Source organism: Sitodiplosis mosellana, unplaced genomic scaffold (genome assembly GCF_009176505.1).
Source record: "Sitodiplosis mosellana isolate CC-2019 unplaced genomic scaffold, AAFC_SMos_1.0 Smas_scaffold_6197, whole genome shotgun sequence".
Lineage (NCBI taxonomy): Eukaryota > Metazoa > Arthropoda > Insecta > Diptera > Cecidomyiidae > Sitodiplosis > Sitodiplosis mosellana.
The window spans coordinates 3514328-3533435 of record NW_022601438.1 but is presented as its reverse complement, the minus strand read 5'-3'; the positions used below and the strand labels follow the sequence as shown (position 1 = coordinate 3533435).

General features: G+C 34.0%; 1 protein-coding gene across 6 annotated transcripts in view; it reads right to left on the bottom strand.

Annotated features, from left to right (window-relative positions):
- Window positions 1-19108, bottom strand: part of LOC129577290 (gamma-aminobutyric acid receptor subunit beta) — a 96991-nt gene that overhangs the window by 14008 nt on the left and 63875 nt on the right. For 4 of the 6 annotated variants that reach the window (XM_055464063.1, XM_055464064.1, XM_055464065.1 and 1 more), the window contains exons 7-9: window positions 10437-10574; window positions 4440-4563; window positions 4077-4237 (exon numbers count right to left, since the gene is read on the bottom strand). In XM_055464063.1, coding sequence (XP_055320038.1) covers window positions 4077-4237; window positions 4440-4563; window positions 10437-10574 — 423 coding nt within the window. The remainder of the gene's footprint in view (window positions 1-4076; window positions 4238-4439; window positions 4564-10436; window positions 10575-19108) is intronic. The other 2 variants (XM_055464069.1, XM_055464070.1) reach the window with 1 other exon arrangement.

Genomic DNA, 19108 nt, shown 5'->3' with positions numbered 1-19108 from the left:
TTGGGCGCAACAGCAATGGAAGCTATTTCTATATGAAAAGTGAAAAGCGAAGGAGAAATAAAGCCAATTGGCTCAGAAAACGTGATGTCTATTCCACCAGGTTTTTTTTTGATACCGAAGACGTTTTAATGTCTGTCCATCAGTTTTGCAATGCCAAACAATGTTATTATTTTTTCCCTACTTTGTTTTAAGTATTATGCATGCATGCAAAACTCAATTTTTTTATTCGCTCGCCACTCCAATCGGAGTCTTGGTACTTGCAGGCAGAACTTATCCCAAAGCCTTCAATTATTCACACAGAATAGATTGCTTCAGAGCCTCATCACAATCACATTTGCAATCGTGTTGTGTGTGCTGCTCGCTTGTTTTTTCGTTCGTTCGTTCACTCGTTCATTCCATTCTGTCGTAGAAGTTGTGGTTTTTTTTTCTCTTCTCGTTCAATGTAATCACTAAGCTGATAGAGAGAGAGAGAGAGAGAGAGAGAGAGAGAGAGAGAGAGAGAGAGAGTATGCAACACTACCGCAGATTGCAAATTCCAAATAATTGAATGCGATGATATAGCTATAGGTATTTTGTTTTGGTTGTTTGTTCGTTTGCTTTTCTTCGAACACAGGCTGCAATCAAACCAAATGACTATATAATGTCAATTTTCAAACGAATAACAACTAAAAAACGATTTAATATTCATCCTAATTTTGAAATGCGATCAAATGTTTGAGGGATTCTTGTTTCAACCAAAGAGGCTTTTTATTTCGGTTTAACACTAAATGGCACTATCGTTTTCTGGCCACAATTGATGGCCAATATTAAGAGTGGACGCTATTTTTTTCTCATAGCTAAAGGATGGTTTTGTTTGTTTCTTTGAGCTCATTCCATTAATACATGGTTGAAGGTAAAAACGATGAACATTTTGGATGGAACAGGCATCTACTATGACTAATTTAACGATAAATGGTTCCATTTCATTCACATCGAAAAAGCATTTTACCGACAACGGACACAAATGAACGAAATATATGTTGAGGTGGAAAGGGGATGAAATGATTTCATTGAACGATTTATGTTATTAGAATATAAAAAGAAAAAAATATTGAATTGGAAAATTACGGTATAGTCGAATTCAAAGCTAACAGAAGAGAAAAAAATGGCTTGATTTCGCTTCAAAAACTCAGCAGTGGAAATGAAATGATAATACGGAAAAAGCGTTTTTTTTTTGTTTGGATTTTTTTTTTCAAATGTTGTCATTATATACATGTGTGGAATATGCCACAAGTGTGGCAATGCAATGTTTCTATCAAACCTGTCATACAAAGCCACCGCGTGTTTCCAATGTTCAACTGCAATGGGTAAAATTGACTAAAAGAAAACATGATGGATGATGGTCAAATAAATTAAAGCGAAAAACGACGTGAAAACTTTCATCCGATGCCAACAATATCCAAATCTGGATCGAAAAAAAGGCGTTTTTTTTGTTTTCATAGTTCGAGTAGTGGATGAATTGGCTTTCTCTCTGGTTTTGTATTGTTGCACCGGACGATATACATTCGCTCCAATTTGAAATGAAAATTTGGTTCAAATTACACATCTTCCCTCGCATTGATTTGAGGAAAAATTGAGATAGACATTGGGGACCATGACAAAAGAAACGAAAATTTCGGTTGAAACACATGAAAGAATTTGCAAGAGAAGATTTGGAAAAGTTAGAATTGATTTGTGCGAAGAATATTCTTGGTACAAAGGATTCATATTTTGTTTTACAACACCCAAAACGTTGGAGTGCGAAAAACTTGAACGAAAATCGAATGAATTACTTTCGAAAAATATGTATGTGACGGAGAAAATGATAGAGTGATTTATGGAGAAAGAGAAAAAAAAGGAAGGAGAAACATAGAAATTCAAAATGGAATTGATATACAATAGAAGGAATTCTCATTTTTTGTTTGTTGTTAAAGGGTTTTTTTTTATCGTACATCGTTTTGCGTTAGAATTTTGTTTGTTTGTTTGATAGATAGAGAAATAAAGGAATAGTGTTTATAGCCATAAACATCGAAAAGTGCAGCGCTCTGAGATTCGATTCGCTTTGATGAGAGAAAAATACGAATAATTATCAATTCGGTTCTTTTACTTTCATTTGGATATGCTATTTTTATGGTTCTGTTGGTTCTGTTCTTTGCATGTATATTAAATGTCTGCAAATCGGTTTTATTTATGCTATTTTTGTTTGATTTGTTGTTTCATAAAGAGAGAAAAAAAATGCGGGAAAAATTGTTCTACGGTGAAATAATGTTGGCGAGATATGAATCATTTATTCATTGATACTCACAGAGAACGGAATTAGTACGGTTGACATACACCAATGGTAATTTATCAAAATACCACCATTACTATTGGCGAAAGTAGTAATATTGTATGTATTGTATCTGCTCTGCTGTGCAATATTACTATGTATTGGTTGAAAAACTCTCGGAAAAGCGCTACTGTGGGAAATCGGGGAAAATTCAGACCAGTCTCAATCGATCAGGCGGAAAATTTCATGTGAGGTAGCGACCCCAAGGGCGATTTTCAAGCGAAAGAAACATCCGTTTCTGAGATAAATGGAAAAAACTAGCCGATATTTCCGATTTTTTTCATTTATCTCAGAAATGGATGGTTTTTTCGCTTGAAAATCGCTACCTCACATGAAATTTTCCGCCTGATCGATTGAGACTGGTCTGAATTTCCCCCGATTTCCCGATTTTCCACAGTAGCGCTTTTCCGAGAGTTTTCCAACCAAAACGTAGTAATATTGCACAGCAGAGCTGATACAATACATACAATATTACTACTTTCGCCAATAGTAATGGTGGTAATTTGATAAATTACCATTGATGTATGTCAATCGTACTAATTCCCTTTTCAGTGAGTAATTGAATAAATTTGCTCAATGAAACCAGAAATGGCAAGCGAAATAAAACTTTTTTTTTCATCTAATTCATTTCCATTTATTCATTTGTGTTTTTAATCATTTTTTATTTGCTGTGTTCGTTTGTGACGAACGCATTTGAAAAAAAAGAAGTGCTTGCAATTTTGGCGAGAGAGAGTGGGTGTTAAACAAAATTAAATCGGAGCTTATTTGCAATGCATTTTACTAATGCGACAAGAAAACGAGAGTGAGAGAGAGGAATAAAACATCGGCGCGGTTGAAGAACAGAAAAAATGAGATTTAAATAAATAATAAGCTCTACGACCAACATCAATCAGCCTATGGCGATTCAGAGGAAAAGAGAGAGAAAAAAGCGGAATTTTCAATCAATCGGAATTGCAATTTTCGTTGTTGTTGATTCAATCGGAACAAAATAAGAAATTCATAAAATCAAAACAAAAAAATTGGACATGAAAATAAAAGTTCGGGTGATCAGAGAATGAGTGACCAAAACCAAATTCAAAAATCACAACACCAATACATTCACATCAATCAAATGAACAAAATGTTGAAAAGAAAAAATAGATTCGTTTGAATTTTGTGTCTAGATTGGAATTTGTTGCTGTTTTTTTTTTTTCATTTTTTCAATATAAAAAAAGAAATGGTTTCAAAAAAAATGAATCAAAATTAATTCGGTTTGCTGCTTGGACAAAATGTCCAAGCCACAAAATGCAGAGATAGAGAGAAAGATAAAATGTAAATTAACAGTGATAAATTAAAAAAAGGCTTCGATAACCAAAGAGTGAGTGTGAAAGAGAGAGAGAGAGAAGATAGACAAAGATTGAAGAATAAACGAAGAAAAAACAGAAACGGAAAAGGTACGAAAAGATCGGGTATAAAATTGAAACAATCAACTAAATGGAAATTATTAATTGAACACAAATCGGAAATCGAACACAATATAACGTTCTGTTAGTTATTTATGTTTTCTTTTTTTTCGTGTTCGGTCGTCCTCGAAAGAGCTCGATTCGACGCCGATTGATTATGTTTTTTTTTTGTTTGGAAGAAAAACAACAGGTAAATTAACATAACAAATGGAATCTTTAATGATTTCTTTGTTGTTGTTAGTGTGTTTTGTGTGTATGGTGTGTTTGTAATTTGTATTCTTGTTTACCCAATAGACTGGCAAAAACCATGACGAAACATGTGCCCAGATAAACGTCAATTGATTTAACGTACGAGATTTTTGGTAATGCTGCATTAGTCGATGACATAAGTGTGGTCATAGTCAACACAGTGGTGACGCCAAGGGCAACACGAGCTGGTGTTGCATTTCTGTTTGTAAATATTAAGAATAGATGTATAATAGGTTGATAGGTAAATTTGTATCGCTTTTTTTCGGTCATATCTACATATTGTTTTTTTTTTTGTTTTTTGTTTTGCTTCGTGTATATGTGTGTGCGCTGGTTGGCTGCTGTATATAGACCCATTTATTTATAACCTATTATATTTCTGCTTGGAAATTCTTAATATTTACCTATTTAACCAGAAGGATACCCACGATATAATTACAATCAATCCAGATGGGATATAAATTTGAATTAGATAGTATCCCATAGAACGCACGAACTGGATTTCACATGCTAATCGTGAGTAGTTTCCTATAAAATATTTTTGTACATAATATTTTATCGTTTAGTTTTATGGTTTCAAATTGGTTGGTTTGTTTTTGTTGTTGTTACATTTTTTATTAATTTTTTTTTTTCTGTTTTGGGGGAATTTTGGTTTTACTTTTATGAAAAAGAAAAAAAAATATAAATTCGGAAAAAAGAGATAGAAAAAAAATTGAGGGTTTAATGTGGTATTTTGTGGATGTTTTTTCCTTATTTTTTCCCGTATTTGCCCAGGCAAGTTCTTGATTTTTTTTCTTTTTTTCCTTTTCGTGATGGATTTTGTCTTTTTCAATTTTTTTTTTTTTTTGCTCAATGTGAAACTTCACTTGATTACATTAAGCTATTTTTTCGTTTATCAATTCTCACGACGGATAAATCGTGATAATGAGGTGCAGCAATTCAAGTTCAATTGAAATTGCATTCAAACCGCCTCTTAATCTTGCCGCCACAGATCATCAGATTCGATTGGGCTGACGGCGAAAAAAATAACAAAACAACATCACACAAGGACTGTTTTTGGGAGATAAAGTATTAAAATGACCGAAATATAAATCCGGCGCCTTTCATTCGGAAAATAATGAATTGATAACGAAAATGTACGTGTTGAATGAAATCAAATGAATAAGATTTTTTTGTCGAAAGAGAGGTGGATTGGAAGGAGTTAGTTTTCTACAGATAAATACCATCGTATATACACACACATTTACAAATTGAAAAGGAAAGGAATGAAAAAACGCATGAATATATGAAGTGATAGAAAATAGAATGGAAACAGAAGAAAAAATACACAGATTGTCAGTGGGGATAGAATGATGGAATGTCGTTTTGGTTCTTTAAAGAAAAAGAAAAAGAAAAGTTCAAAGGAATATGGTTTAAAATGCAACATGGTGTTAATAAAAAGAAAATGTTTTCAATGAAATAGAGAGAGAGAGAGGGAGAGAGAGAGAGTGAGAGGGATGAATGAAGAGAATTCGGACAAAGATGTCTTCTTTGCAAATCGAAGACACTTTTTCCCAAGGATAACATTCATATACAGATATAACAAATGAACACAAAATGTTGAGATACAAAAAATATATCCTTCTTTTTTTCCTCTTTAATGAAAAATACGGAAAAATACATACATAGTGAGTGTATGATGAGATGAGAGAACGAAAAATATATCACAAAATGCAAATCGAATACACAGCAAATAGGCGACAGTGAAAATGGAGCCACACGTAAAATAAACAGTCTTGCTGTTAATTAAATGACAAATGAAAAACGTAACACAGACAAATTGAAACGAAAAAAAAGTATTAAGCAATTGCCAATATTAAAATGAAAATGACAGATTCTTCATGATGATATGAAGGATGTGAGAGAAAAAAATCCGTTTTTTTCCGTTTTGTTTCTGGATGTGAACGTTCAAAAGTTTAAATGAAAATCCGGATTACGATCATGTTATAAATAAAATCGTGTGTTTCAATCGTGTCTCGTTTTTTTTTGTAATTTTCTGCGTGTTCTGGATATATATGTATATTCACTCCATTTTCATTTGCTGATTTTTCATTTTAATTCAATTATGGTTATCAATTGTATTTGTTTGGTATGTTCTTTTTTTCGGGGGAGTTTATTATCATTTGTATGAGTGTAAATGTGTGTGTGTGTGTGTGTTGGTTTGTCTGTTTGCTGAGTGTGTTTTTGTGTTTCTGTATTTTGGGTCGTTCTTTCTATTTGACCATTTTGATAGCACCAAATCAGTCACTATCCACAGTTCTTGTCTGTTTAAATAAAAATAATCAAATCGTTTTCTGTTTTTTTTTCTGATTTGATATTATCGCAAGATTTGGCCTGCAAGAAAATATGTCCAATGAATAACATATGTCGATCTCCCTACATCAAAATGTCACGATTTTCTCTTTTTTTGTCGGTTTGGAATTGAATTTAGGATATTCGGTCTCTTTTTTCTTGATAAAAAAAAGATGTTTTTCACTTTGTGAGCAAAGAAATTTGAATTTGATCAGATGGATTCGAAATGTAGTCAAATGCAATGTTCTAATGTACGAAGGAAAATAAAAGAGTATTCATTTTTTAGTGATAGAACTAATAAGGAAACAAAAAAGCACATTGAATTGAAAAGCCGCATTTCATCATCGAAAGATTTTCCATCAACAGAATAAACCGGTTCCTGCTGTGATCCAGCTTTCTCCCTTGCTTTCGCAAATTTATTGATGATTTTTCTTCATTTTTTATTGAAAATTTTTTGCACCGTGCAATTGCACGCACTTTTTTAGGTTCCAAATTTTGTTCTTCGTCGTAGTTTTACATAGCATCAAATGGGAGGAAGAATTTTTTGTGTTGCTAGCATCAAACAGATTAATTGCCAGACTCCAAAAATATTTTTTCAACGGAAACATAAGCCAAATGTTGATTATTAACGACAATTTAGCAATTACATCAATCCACCGGTTTTTTCCACTTCTTCTTCTCGGTGTGAAGAAGTTCAATTCATGAGCAAATGAATTGTGTCACATTCTGTTGGCAGAAAAGTTTGAGACGAATGATTGCGTTTGGTTTCTACGACTACAAAAGAGAGATTAATTACAAAACTTATGAATTGGTCATGTTCGGTTCTTTTGGTGTTTGAATATACATATATATAGCCATATATACGTATACATGTGTTGAACAAGTGCAAAGCATACGGGAATGGAAATTGCATTTGGGTTTTATTTGTTGTTGTTGGTGCATTTTCCACAGTTCTTGGGTCAATGTGGTACGGGTGCCGGAACGTATAACTTTTTTTTTTCATACATTTTGTTTATGTGAATATATATGTGTATGTGAGAGAGAGAGAGTCGTGTGTCTCGTTTCATACATAGCCGCACCCGTGCTATTTGGAAAGCTGGCGCCCGTTCCAAACAGTGAAATGCATCACATTGCAATTTCCATCGAAAAAGAAAACATAAAAAAAGAAGAAGATGCATTGCTGGCGCATTGGACCAATTAACGAATTCGCCCAATTTGTGTGTGTATGTGTGTTATATGTTGTATTTTTTTGTACAATACTTTCATATAGTAGAAATATTGTGTGTATATTTGGTATTTCCCGTCTGTTCGGTTTTTTTTTTTTGGTTATTTTGTGTGTGAGAGTATTTCCAATGATTTTGTCGTCTTATTTACATCATCATTTTTTTTAATATGTGTATGTGTATTTGTGTGTTTAATTTTTTTTAAATTTTTTTTTCTTTCTTTGTTTGTACATGAAAAAATATTTTAATTTTTAGGGTTAAAAATAAAACGCATCACCAATTTGATTTTTTTCATCATTGCCTGACATTTTGTATGTCATTCAATAGTTTGGTCGTTTTTGAAATGCGCAATTTTTATTTGGTTTGCGCTCGACACAGATTTTCAGGTGGATCGAATTGTTTAGTTTTTTTTTCTTTGGAATTTTGCTTGGTTAAAAAACACAATTTACAGCCAATTGGATCAAATTTTGAATTGGTCGATTCCATATTTGGCGCCTCCACGCGATTGACTGAATTGTGTGAGATTGAGTACGTACGATTTTGTTTTTTTGTTGTTGTTTGAATGGGGGAGGGGAGGTTGAGAAAACAGAAAATGATTGGAAGAAATATATATAGAGATAGAGAAATAGAGGTAAAGAGAGATAGAGAGTGTGTGTGTGTGTGTGTGTAAATGAAAAATTCCAGGTGTTGGAGCTGTGGTTCGCTCTCTTCCAAAAACCAATGAACTGTTATGAATATATGAATGACGAAAAATAAATGCAAACATATTTGGAGCATCTCAAACTTAAATACTCAATGCATCCAAATCAAAGAAGAAATGAAGGCAAAAAATGAATATATTCACTGATGTTGATTAAAATGGTCAGGAACGAAAAATGCGTGTTCCTGTGTGCGGTCGCACACTTTTTGTATGGAAAATAAAGTTGCGTCGATGTTTGTATGAAATTCGCTTTCCGTTGAATGAATGAATCGAATATATGCTTTATATATCAAAAATTTTGTTGCTCAATTGTTAGAATAAAATATCAATTTTGGTTAAGTGTGTGAGAGTGAGTGTGTTATATTTTTTACATCTCGGTTGGCTTTGTTACATCAATCATTTTGTATAATGATTGTTCTAAAAAAAAAACACTAGATTTTTTTGTTGCAGAAAAGCGGAAAAGCGTTTACTGCATTAAAGCGGTCATATCAAGATTCATTTATGCTACGTGCAAAATGGTACATAATTATATGCTGGTAGAGAGTGTCGAATTGTACACATGTATTTGTTTTTTCATTGGTAAATTTGTTGTGTTTTGTTTGGTTTTTGTTATTTATGGCTGAACATGAAAATAGGTACAGATATATATGTATGTGAGATGCCAGTTCTTGTTCAGAACTTCTTAATCTATGTGATGTCATAAGCTAAATACAATGCAATATATTTTCATGGGTGAGATAGAAATGTGAGCTTTTCTTCTGTACATGTGATTATTCGTTTTATTTTTTGTTCAAACACAATATGACAGACGAGAAAAATGTGCATGCGAACTGAATAAATAAAAACAATTGAGTTAAGCGGAATGAATTTGGAGGGAAAAAAAACATTTAATGTGTCGACCGTAGGTAGTCGAGATAATATGAACGAGATAAATTGGTCAAAGGGATGTTAACGATACAAATTCAGTAAATTCGATTTTTCTATACATTCATTGAATCAATTGGGATGGAGTGTTGTCCAAATGCACGATGAATTTGGAATTATTATTTTCAAAAAAAAAAAAACCAAATGCATTTGAGAAAGTACATTTGAAATTGAAAAAATAGTTGCTTTGACAGGAGTGCGTTTCTTTTTGGCAGAAAATTGATTTGTGAAAAGACACCAATGAAATGATAATGATTGTGAACAATTATTCACCAATGGCTCTTTGAAATGAATTGAGTTTGTGCATGAATGTGATATTAATCAGTGAGCATTTTCTTGGGAGAGCGACCCAGTGATGACTAGACTCGATGTCAGCATGGTCGGTCCATGGTCCATGGCTCATGAATCCATTCTGAGGAATTTAAAAAACCGATTCACGTTGAAATTTGAGCGAAATATGTTTGAAATCTTCCTCCATCAATTGGGATCCATTGTAAATCCTTCGCATTTGAAATCAGGTTTATTTCCTTCGAACAATCAGTTTAGCGATCACGTTGAGATCTTTTTTGGATTATGACTAATGGGAGAATCGAAATTATGAATAGTATGACAAAAAACAAATACAAACTGGTATGAAGTTCAATGAGTAACAAAAGAAATGACGGAAAACTGCATATTACGATAGATACAAGGATCAAATACAGATGATATATATTCACATCGATCCTACTGACGAGAGATATAAAGAAGGGAATATAACAAGGAAATGAAGAGAAATGTATGTGAGAGACGAGAAATGAACGATATTGACCAAAAAAAAAAACACATTGAATGAAATGACAGAGAGAGAAAATGAAGAGACGAAAATTTAAAATACTCGAGATGTGAGAATAGAACAAAACTATAGAGCAGAGATGAGAACAATATAACATGGATAGAATGATGTATACACATGTTAAATTTGTTGTATTTTTCTTCTTTTTTTTTGCTATACGAAAACTGAGTAGAAAGACAAATGAGGCTGAGAAATAGATATACAGAGAGTGTGAGACAGAGAAATTTATGAACTGAAAGGTGGTGTTAATGGTTTGTAAAAAAGAGATATTCTATAAAATGTTTTGTTAGAAAAGACAATCAAACCAAAATAAGAATCGGATCGAAAAAAAAAAATATTGAAAAAAAGAAGAAAATTGTTTTGATAATCGGTGACCGTCTACAGGTACCTGTTGTAAGACTGATTTCCATAGCTCGTTGGCGATGTCCTAAAACCTTAAACTGTGGCAACGACACTTCTGACGAAACACCAACTGAATTCGGCCCTTCGTTCCATTTGTATCGAATGTCTCGCATCGTGTATCCGACTAAATTTGTAATCGTACGTTCGTGTTTTTTTTTGTTTTTAATTTTTGTTTCGGTTCGGTATCGGTTTGGCACGCGTTCATTGTCATATGCGATGGGCATTTGGCGAAGGCGATATTGTGTAATATGGCACGATAAAATTTCATGTTGAGTGTGTTTTGTTGTATTTGTGTGTGTGTTAAGGTGAGAGATAGAGTGTATTTGATGTGTATCGTGTAATCGGTTTTCAATCGGCATTAGCGCATTTTGATGCAATTTTGTGTTTGTGTATTCGTATGCGATTTATTGTGTGTGTGTGTGTGTGTGTGTTTTTCCATTTGCAAATTTCAAAATGAATTTTGCAGGTGAGTAGTTTTCAAGTGTATATATTCGCGATGCCACACGCGCGCACAAAGGATCGTCGGTGCCAATCAATTATAGTTTTTGTTTCATTTTGAACATTCCAGTTGTTGTTGTTGTATTTTGGTTCGGTTTGTTTGTTGTTGTTCGGTGTTCATTGCAAGTTCGTCGAGAACATGGTTTTTTTTCGGTTTCGTTTTCAGTAGAACACACGATGGATTAGATTTTTAGCAGCGATTGTAGAGCGTTGTGCAGTAGTTGTTTTTTGTTGTCATCGTCGCGCGTTGTTGTTTATTGTGTGTGTTTTTTTTGGTTTTCGGTTTCGATTTTGTTTTTTTTTTTTTGGTCGGGTTGCCAAGTTGAGTTGGTTTTTTTTTCGGTTCGGATTGAGAGCGTGTGTGTGTGTGTCGATTTTGGTATTTTTGGTTTTGAATTTGAATGCAAAATAGTAAAATAATAACAGTAAAAATATCGGCGTGCTGGTTGTTCGTATTGTTTTTGGTTGTTGTTTTATAAATAAGAATGAATTTGTTGTTATTGTAGCTGTTGTTGAAGACAACGACCCATGACTTGAACGCAAGATTTTGCTTTTGCCTCTGGTTATCCTCATTCTTTGAGACAGGTGGCTTAGAATTAATAGGTTTTATTTTCAGGTAATTTGCATTGTTACATGACACCAGCAAGCATCAACATTTTGTTATCTACACACGTACAGATTTTTTGTTCGTTGAGTTGAGTAAAAGATGTGCGGGACGATTTTATAATTTCTCATCTTTTTTTTCTTCTCTTGTGTGCGCTGTTGAAATAAAAGTTTCAAGCATTTTTTTTTCTCTTCATATTACGTGCATTTTCAACTTCATTTTTTGACCCGGTTTCTTTCAACTCCATACCATTGAAGGTAAACATTTTGGGTGAAAATAAGAAGAATGAAAAAAAAAAACTCGGCATAATCCTCGAAAAGACCATTTTGGAACTTTTCAACTTTTGGCAAAAGTTTTGGGCAAGTTCATTCGAGGCGCATTTCATTCACCAACGGAGGAAAATATGAACGAATTTGTACTTTTTTCTCGCTTTTTGGCCAATATGTTGGCATACGTTAAAAAATACAGAGCACATCGAATTTGAACGAAGGAAAGAAAAATGAGAACGAACTTTGAAATGCAGCGAGAACAGCATTTGCTTGAAAAATTGAATGTTCTAGTATTTCGTTCAGTTCGTTCGTTTGGCATTCTTTGGCTTTTAGGTCGCCCATGCGAGCCAGAATTGAAAGAAAAATAAATGTATGTATGGGATATGGAAATTGACTTTGACGTGTATATATAGGTCTTTTTGCTTGCTTGAGCGCGTGCGTTTGTTTTCTTGTCAAATATTCATCTAGCGTCTGCGGTTCATCGGTCGTTGTCATCCATTTCAAATTAATCTAGAGATTTCATACGGAGAGATTTTGGTTTCGATCTTTTGCTGATTTACTGCTTTGAAACATACGGCCGAAGGACAAAAAAAAACTGCTATAGCCATTCTATAGCAGATCATACCAGTCTCTTCAATGACATCTCCAAATTAACCCAACATATCAATGGAACTACTTTTACTTAGCTTTACATCAACCAAAATGAAAAATGATATATGAAATATATTTAAGAAAAAAAGTAAAAAACGAACGGAAAAAAAGAATCAAACCGAAAATAAAATCGAACCGCGATTCAACTTTCCTATTTATTCAATTGAGTATAGCGTTCGTTCTGTTGTACATTGTTCAAACGAAAGATATTATAGATTTAAAAACAATTTGTTCATTTTTGTTGTTGTTGTTGTTGTAAATTGTATTGAAACCTAAGTAAAAATAATGCGGCTACTGTAGCCTGACAGTAGTATTCATTTTAGTTGTATGGTTGTTTTGTTTAATGTTATTCGCACATTTTTGCTGCTTTTGCTTTAGATTACTTAAGAAAAACCAAACAAAACGTAACATAAAAGTTGTAATTCAGCATATTTATATGCAAAAATTTGTAAGTTTGAAAACAAAAAAAATTGCCATAAAAACGAAAATGTTCAAACGATTTGTGATGTGTCACTCACAAATGCATCAAACTGAAAATCAACGGAAAATTTAAATTGTATATACGCAAATGAATTATATTCAAAGTGGTTATATTTAGTTGGAAATAAGTGTTGTTATATCTGTGCTACGCACAATAGCTGAACTTTTCTGGCTAAATGTGTGTTTTCAAATGAAAAATAAAAACAAAAGAGTTGATTATCGTTTAGTATGTAGATTGAATATATATATATAGATAGATATGTATATTTCAAACTATGAAAAAATAAACAAAGAAGCACTTTCTTTAAGTGTATACATACAATTGCTATGTTCTATTGCATTTATCCTTTCTTTCCTTGTTTTGCCTAAAAAATTGTTTCTGTTTTTTCTTGTTTTCATCATCTTTGACTTTTTCTTGTTTTTTCAATTTTTGTATTGTATCCTCAACACAATTTGCTTTTAAAAAAAAACATAAATTGCCGTACGATTCTTCAATGCTGTGTGTCAATATCAATTATATGTTATCATCGTATCGTATCGGACGTAAAACGAATTTAATTTATTAATTAAATTCAGTGGTAATATGTTATGTTCGTTTTATAGTAATCACGTGCCTTCAGTCAAACACAATAATATTTTGTTATTTGATTATTGTTGATGTTGTGCAGAGATAGAAAGAGGAGAGAGAGAGAGAGAGAGTAAAATTGAAATAGAAAATGTCCCCAACCGAATAGTATATGTACGTGTAATAGAAAATCTCTATAATACACGAATTGTATGTGTAAATTTTAAGACATTTTTCTTGGTTCATTCACAACCTGCCAGCTACAGAAATACGCAGAACTAGTGCCACCTAACGAGCTTGACTTGTCAACTCATGTATATGTGCGCTTCGGTCAAACCGGTATTCAATAGACGCTCATATGGTAGGGGAAAACATCCTGAGATGGCGCTAGTTTCTTCGTCATATTTTTACATAGAGATTCACGTTGCTGTCAGACTGTGGGTTCATTCAAATAAGAGATCAGTGCTGTTTTGTTGTTGAGCCCACCAGGAGAAAAACAGGTCATTTTTGGGCAGAATTCAGCCAGATTTTACCTGTTTCGTTCAGATTTATTCGATTTTATTGAATTCCATTATTTTCATGTCTTATTTTTGATCCTTCGATGTTAGAATATGAATGGAATACTTTTTTTTTGTGTGTGTTTTGGATTGTGGAATGTTTTGTCTGTACGAGATAGATGTGTGTAATGTGTTTGTGTATGTGTGTATTTGTGTTAGATGTCTTGTAACATGATTATGATTTCCAGATTATTTTCATGATTTTTTTTTTTTTTTTTTGGTTTGGTTTTGTTTTAATGAATGAAATCAAGCCCAAACAATTTGGACTTCAAATGAAGTTGGGGTGAGTGAGCGTGTGTGAATGGTTAAAAAAAGAATGTGAAATATATTGTAAACAATGATTTAAAATGAAGAGCAACCAAAAATAAGAATTGATGAGATACAAAAATGAGTAAAAAATGGTGCACAATTGTTGTTGTTGGTGGTCATCTGTCGATAAATGATATATATGAAAAATGTTCCTACTATTGATTGCAAGTGGTTTCCATTTTTATTTTTTGTTTTATATTCGATGCATATATGTATGTATTTTTTGGTCGATTTTTTTTTAAATTCAAACACATAAACCAAAAGCACAGTTATAAGCTTAGGCGATGGATGTTTTGTTTTTATGCTCTTCTCAACGATGCATGTATTATTGTTGGTCATCGCGAGAGAGAGAGAGAGAGAGAGAGAGAGAGTGGTGGGAGGGAGGTAGAGTGTATGTCGTTTGCGTCATTCCATAATGTCAGAGAGGTGGAGGCAAAAGGAAGTTAAAAACAATATTTTATATCAGAGAACCAGTCAACCTACTATCGCCAATGTGAATTCACAATTAAGGTGAATACACATACCGAACACACACACAGACAGCAATAATAATAGTAACAGCGACAACAGCAACGACAGATAAAACGAACATCGCGCGTAGGATTAAGCGCACTCTCTCTCTCGCTCTCGCTCGTTTCCTCGCTCACGCTCATGTTTTGCCGGAAGTACCATTTGCCACGTCCTTCTCATATAGACGTACAGTGTTTGCCAGCATTTTTTTGATATGGAACGAACACAATTTCGACTTTCAACATTTCAACGAAATGTGACACAAACAGTAGATAGAAAGAGAGAGAGAACGAAAGAAAGAGGTAGAGGGAAAAACGCACCACCTCAGTGTGTTTGAACATAATAATAACAAATATTTACATACATGTCGTTGGTAGAAGAGCATACGAAACAAAGGTAAAAAAAACACCTATCTTCTAAGCTTCAAGCTATTCCATTTGTTTATTTTTTTTTGTTTGAAATTCCGTTCGGAGTTTATTTTTTATTCGTTTGCTCCGTGCAATTTTTATTTTCAGATCTGGTTTCAGTTGTGTATCGGCCAGAGAGAAATTGATAATAAAACAGGAAAACCAAAAACGTAAAATAGATCGAGAGTTGGAACCGAAAAGAGTGACGGAGCAGCGGAGGTCAAAAATTAACACGATAACAAATAAAAAAATGAAAAGCTTCGAAAACAAAAGCATTCCGAGTGGAAAACCAAAAGAGTGAAGAAGAAGAAGGCGACAAAAAAAACGGTATCAATTGGGTTACGATACAGTGGTGGACACGTACACAAATCTCGCGTCAAAATTCGGCAAAGTGGAATTTTTACCGGGAAAAGTGAATAGAGTGAAAATAAAAACGCACACACACCAGAAAAACAACCAAATGAATAAAAAAAATAAAAATCGGACAGAAAGTGGGACACTCGCACTTTGGTGTTTCTTTTTCTGTTTTGCTTTTGCAAATAACCACCAAAAGAAAGAAGGAAAACAACAGAAAATGGTTCATGTGGAAGAAGTGAAAGCGGGCAATAGCAACACCACCAGAATCAACAGCAAAAAAAAAACAAAGGGTATATGGATTTCGGATTGACAATAGACGGGAAAATGTAATGCAAAACAAACAAATGGTGTGGAGTTTTGCGATTGCGTACGAAATTAACATTTATTTGCCATTGTGCAAAAGCAACTTTTTTCTCTTCTTCTTGTCATTTGTTCGGCAAACTCTTTCAGCTTCATCATCATGATGCTCTCGCTCCATTTTTATTCGCGTGTCGTGCAAATGAAATTGTGATGATTACAGATGAAGTTCTTATATCTTATATAAATGCGCGAGCGCAATAAAAATGCGCGCGTTCTCGAAAAGATAAACAAAACTTTTCACGATCATAAGGAAGAATACAAATTATGTATGCTTCAAGTGTGTTTGTTTCGAGTGTTGTGTGTCGCCAGTGAATTTCGATTGAACATTTTAAAATGTCGATGACAACAAAAACGGGCGTGTTCTTATGAGAGAGAGGGAGCGAGAGAGAAGAGAGCGCCCGAAGGGAGGAAAAAATAAGCAAACAACGAGCACTCAGCTGGAACGAAGAGTGAATGAATATGAGCGAATTCACAATATTTCGATTGCCCAATTAATTATGATTATGAAGTGCTTCGGTTTGGCAAAGAAGCAAACAAACAAGCATTGTAAATAATCATAGTGTATTTTATGCATTGAATATGAATCTTGCGAACTTTGGTTCTGTTGGAATTGTGCGTCCATTAAAACTAAGTTGCAGATAATAAATTAAATGATTCTTGAAATTGGTACTCGTTTTTTTTCTTTTCTGCTTCATTTCCGTCTTCTTCTTCTTCTTCTTCTTCTTCTTCTTCATGATGTTCATATATATTCGTTTGCGCTGAATTTGCATACTATTAAAAATTTGTTTCGCTCAGCGAATGCGAATAATAAATTCGTTTAAGTTTTCTGATTGGACGAAAGAAAACTTTCATAGTTTTTTTTTCTTTAAATATATATTCTTGGTGTGCACTGGGAGCGAGTGTAGTGGAAGACACGTCTTCAAGATGACGACAACACACAAAAAGTACGACAACGACTACGAAAGTCACGTCACTTAAAGTTTTTCTTTCTGTTCGCCATTACGTTTGTGTTGTTTTCTCCCCTTCGTCGCGCTTAGAAGCGCATCTTTGATATTCAAAATATTTTTTTTTTTTATTTTTTCCATTCTCTTTGGTGCTCTTTTCTTCTTTTCGCTGTATTTATTGCCATTTTCCCTATTTCTTCTTTTTCATTCTTTTTCTCTCGTGAATAAGTACAGTGCTTTCGTATCGCATCGCATCCAATTTAGCGCGGTGAACAAGTGAAAGTGCTTGCAATAGATTGGCAAAGTCCGTGCACCAACTCGTAACTGTCAGTAAAAATATATACGTATCGCGCGCAACGACAGTACAGTATCTCTTTTTTTCTTGTGCTTCTTCGTCGTCCTTCTTCCTCACCACACCACTGCCACTGTTACCACCACATGCAGAAGGTAGAGAAAGTGGTGAAGAGACCAATTCACAATCGCAATCACATCAACGCTATCATCGGCTTTAGGCTTCGGTGATATATATATATATATAAATGAAGGCAATTTCGTATAGAACGCATCCACTTTGAAGCGCGTCCGCTCACACACACACACTCTTTCTCTTTTGTCTTTTTTGATGGCTCATATTTTATCGGACAATATAAAAGTGATGCGAAATTTATGAAAGAAAATTTATATTGAGAGATAATAGAAGATGTGTAAGAGTTCTTCGCCACTTGTAAAATAGATGTAGCTATAGATAACATGTTCCGATTCTTTTCTTCGTTCGTACATCTTTCGGTGTGTTTGGGTGTGTGTGTCTGTGCGTTGGTTGTTTGTTGTTGCTGTTTTTTTTTTTTCGTGTGTCTACTGCTATTGTTTGCCATTGCACGTTATCGTTTATGTTTTGGGTTTGTACACACAGTGAATTGTAGTTGCCACAACTTTTGCTGATTCAGAGATAGTGTGCTTTACCCGAGAGAGAAAAAGAGAAAAATACGTTGCGACAATTTCTCGTTGAAATTTCACACAGCAACGAATTTCGATTTGTCAAAAGACAGCACCACAGCACGAATTCACGGGGAAAAAAACGAACGAAGAGTGAATATATATTCAAAACTTCTTTTGGATTCTGTCATTTTGTGCAGCGTAAGCAGTTTACGTTGTTTCCTTTTACGGAATAGCAAAAGCACACAAACAGTTTGGCAAAATGCAATTATTTGCATGAAGATGTCGTTTATTGTGAAGAAGAAACGATTTTAGAAGGCGAAGAAGACGTAGAATTAGAGATAGAGAAGGGGGAGAGAGAGAGAGCGAACATATCGTGTGCGGATAACTTGTGCTCGCAAAAGAAGTGAAGAATATATGCATAATGGGATGTGAGAAGCGGTATGCATACGACAGTCGAAGAAATATGTGATGACGGTGAGATCGCAGTGTGTGAGTGTGTGTGAAAGAGAGAGAGAGAAAAAGAAAAGAAAGAAGAGAGAACGATACCGGAATTTGGAGGAATTGAAATATAATGTTGTGTGCATTTCGGAAACACAAGTTCGTCTTTGTACCTCACAATGATGCTCTCACCGAATCCATTACTCATAGAATAAATAGAAACGGAAAGGCGAAAGAAGCACGAACAACATGCACAAGAAATAACCAACATCAAAATAATGAGAGTACAAGCACAAGTGTTACTATGTTTGTGTGTGTGTGTTCGCGCGCCGCCCGACCGCTTGCGTTCTTGCTTTTACTTATTGAAATCGTAGAAAAACTACCGAACCGAATGAGGTTGAAGAATACACATAAACAGAAACAGGAGCGAACGAAGAAGGGAATACAAAAAAAGAGAGAACTGATTCCATCTACTTTGATTTAGATTTATTTTTCAGTTGTTTGTAATCATCATTTAATGCGTGAGTGCTGTCTTTCTGCTTTTGTTTTTGTTTCGATTTTTTTTCCACTCCTCTCTGTCGTTGTCTCATATTGTGAAAAAGCTTTCGGCCATAAATGTTTTATAGTCTGCTATTTGCACACAGAAATGGCATCGATATGAGACGAGGGAGCCGTAGTAGTTCGCCCAATGCTTTTTTTTTTGCATCACACAAAATTCATTCACAAAGTTGCTGGCAAATAAAAACTAACAGGAAAATCACGGTGAAGCGATA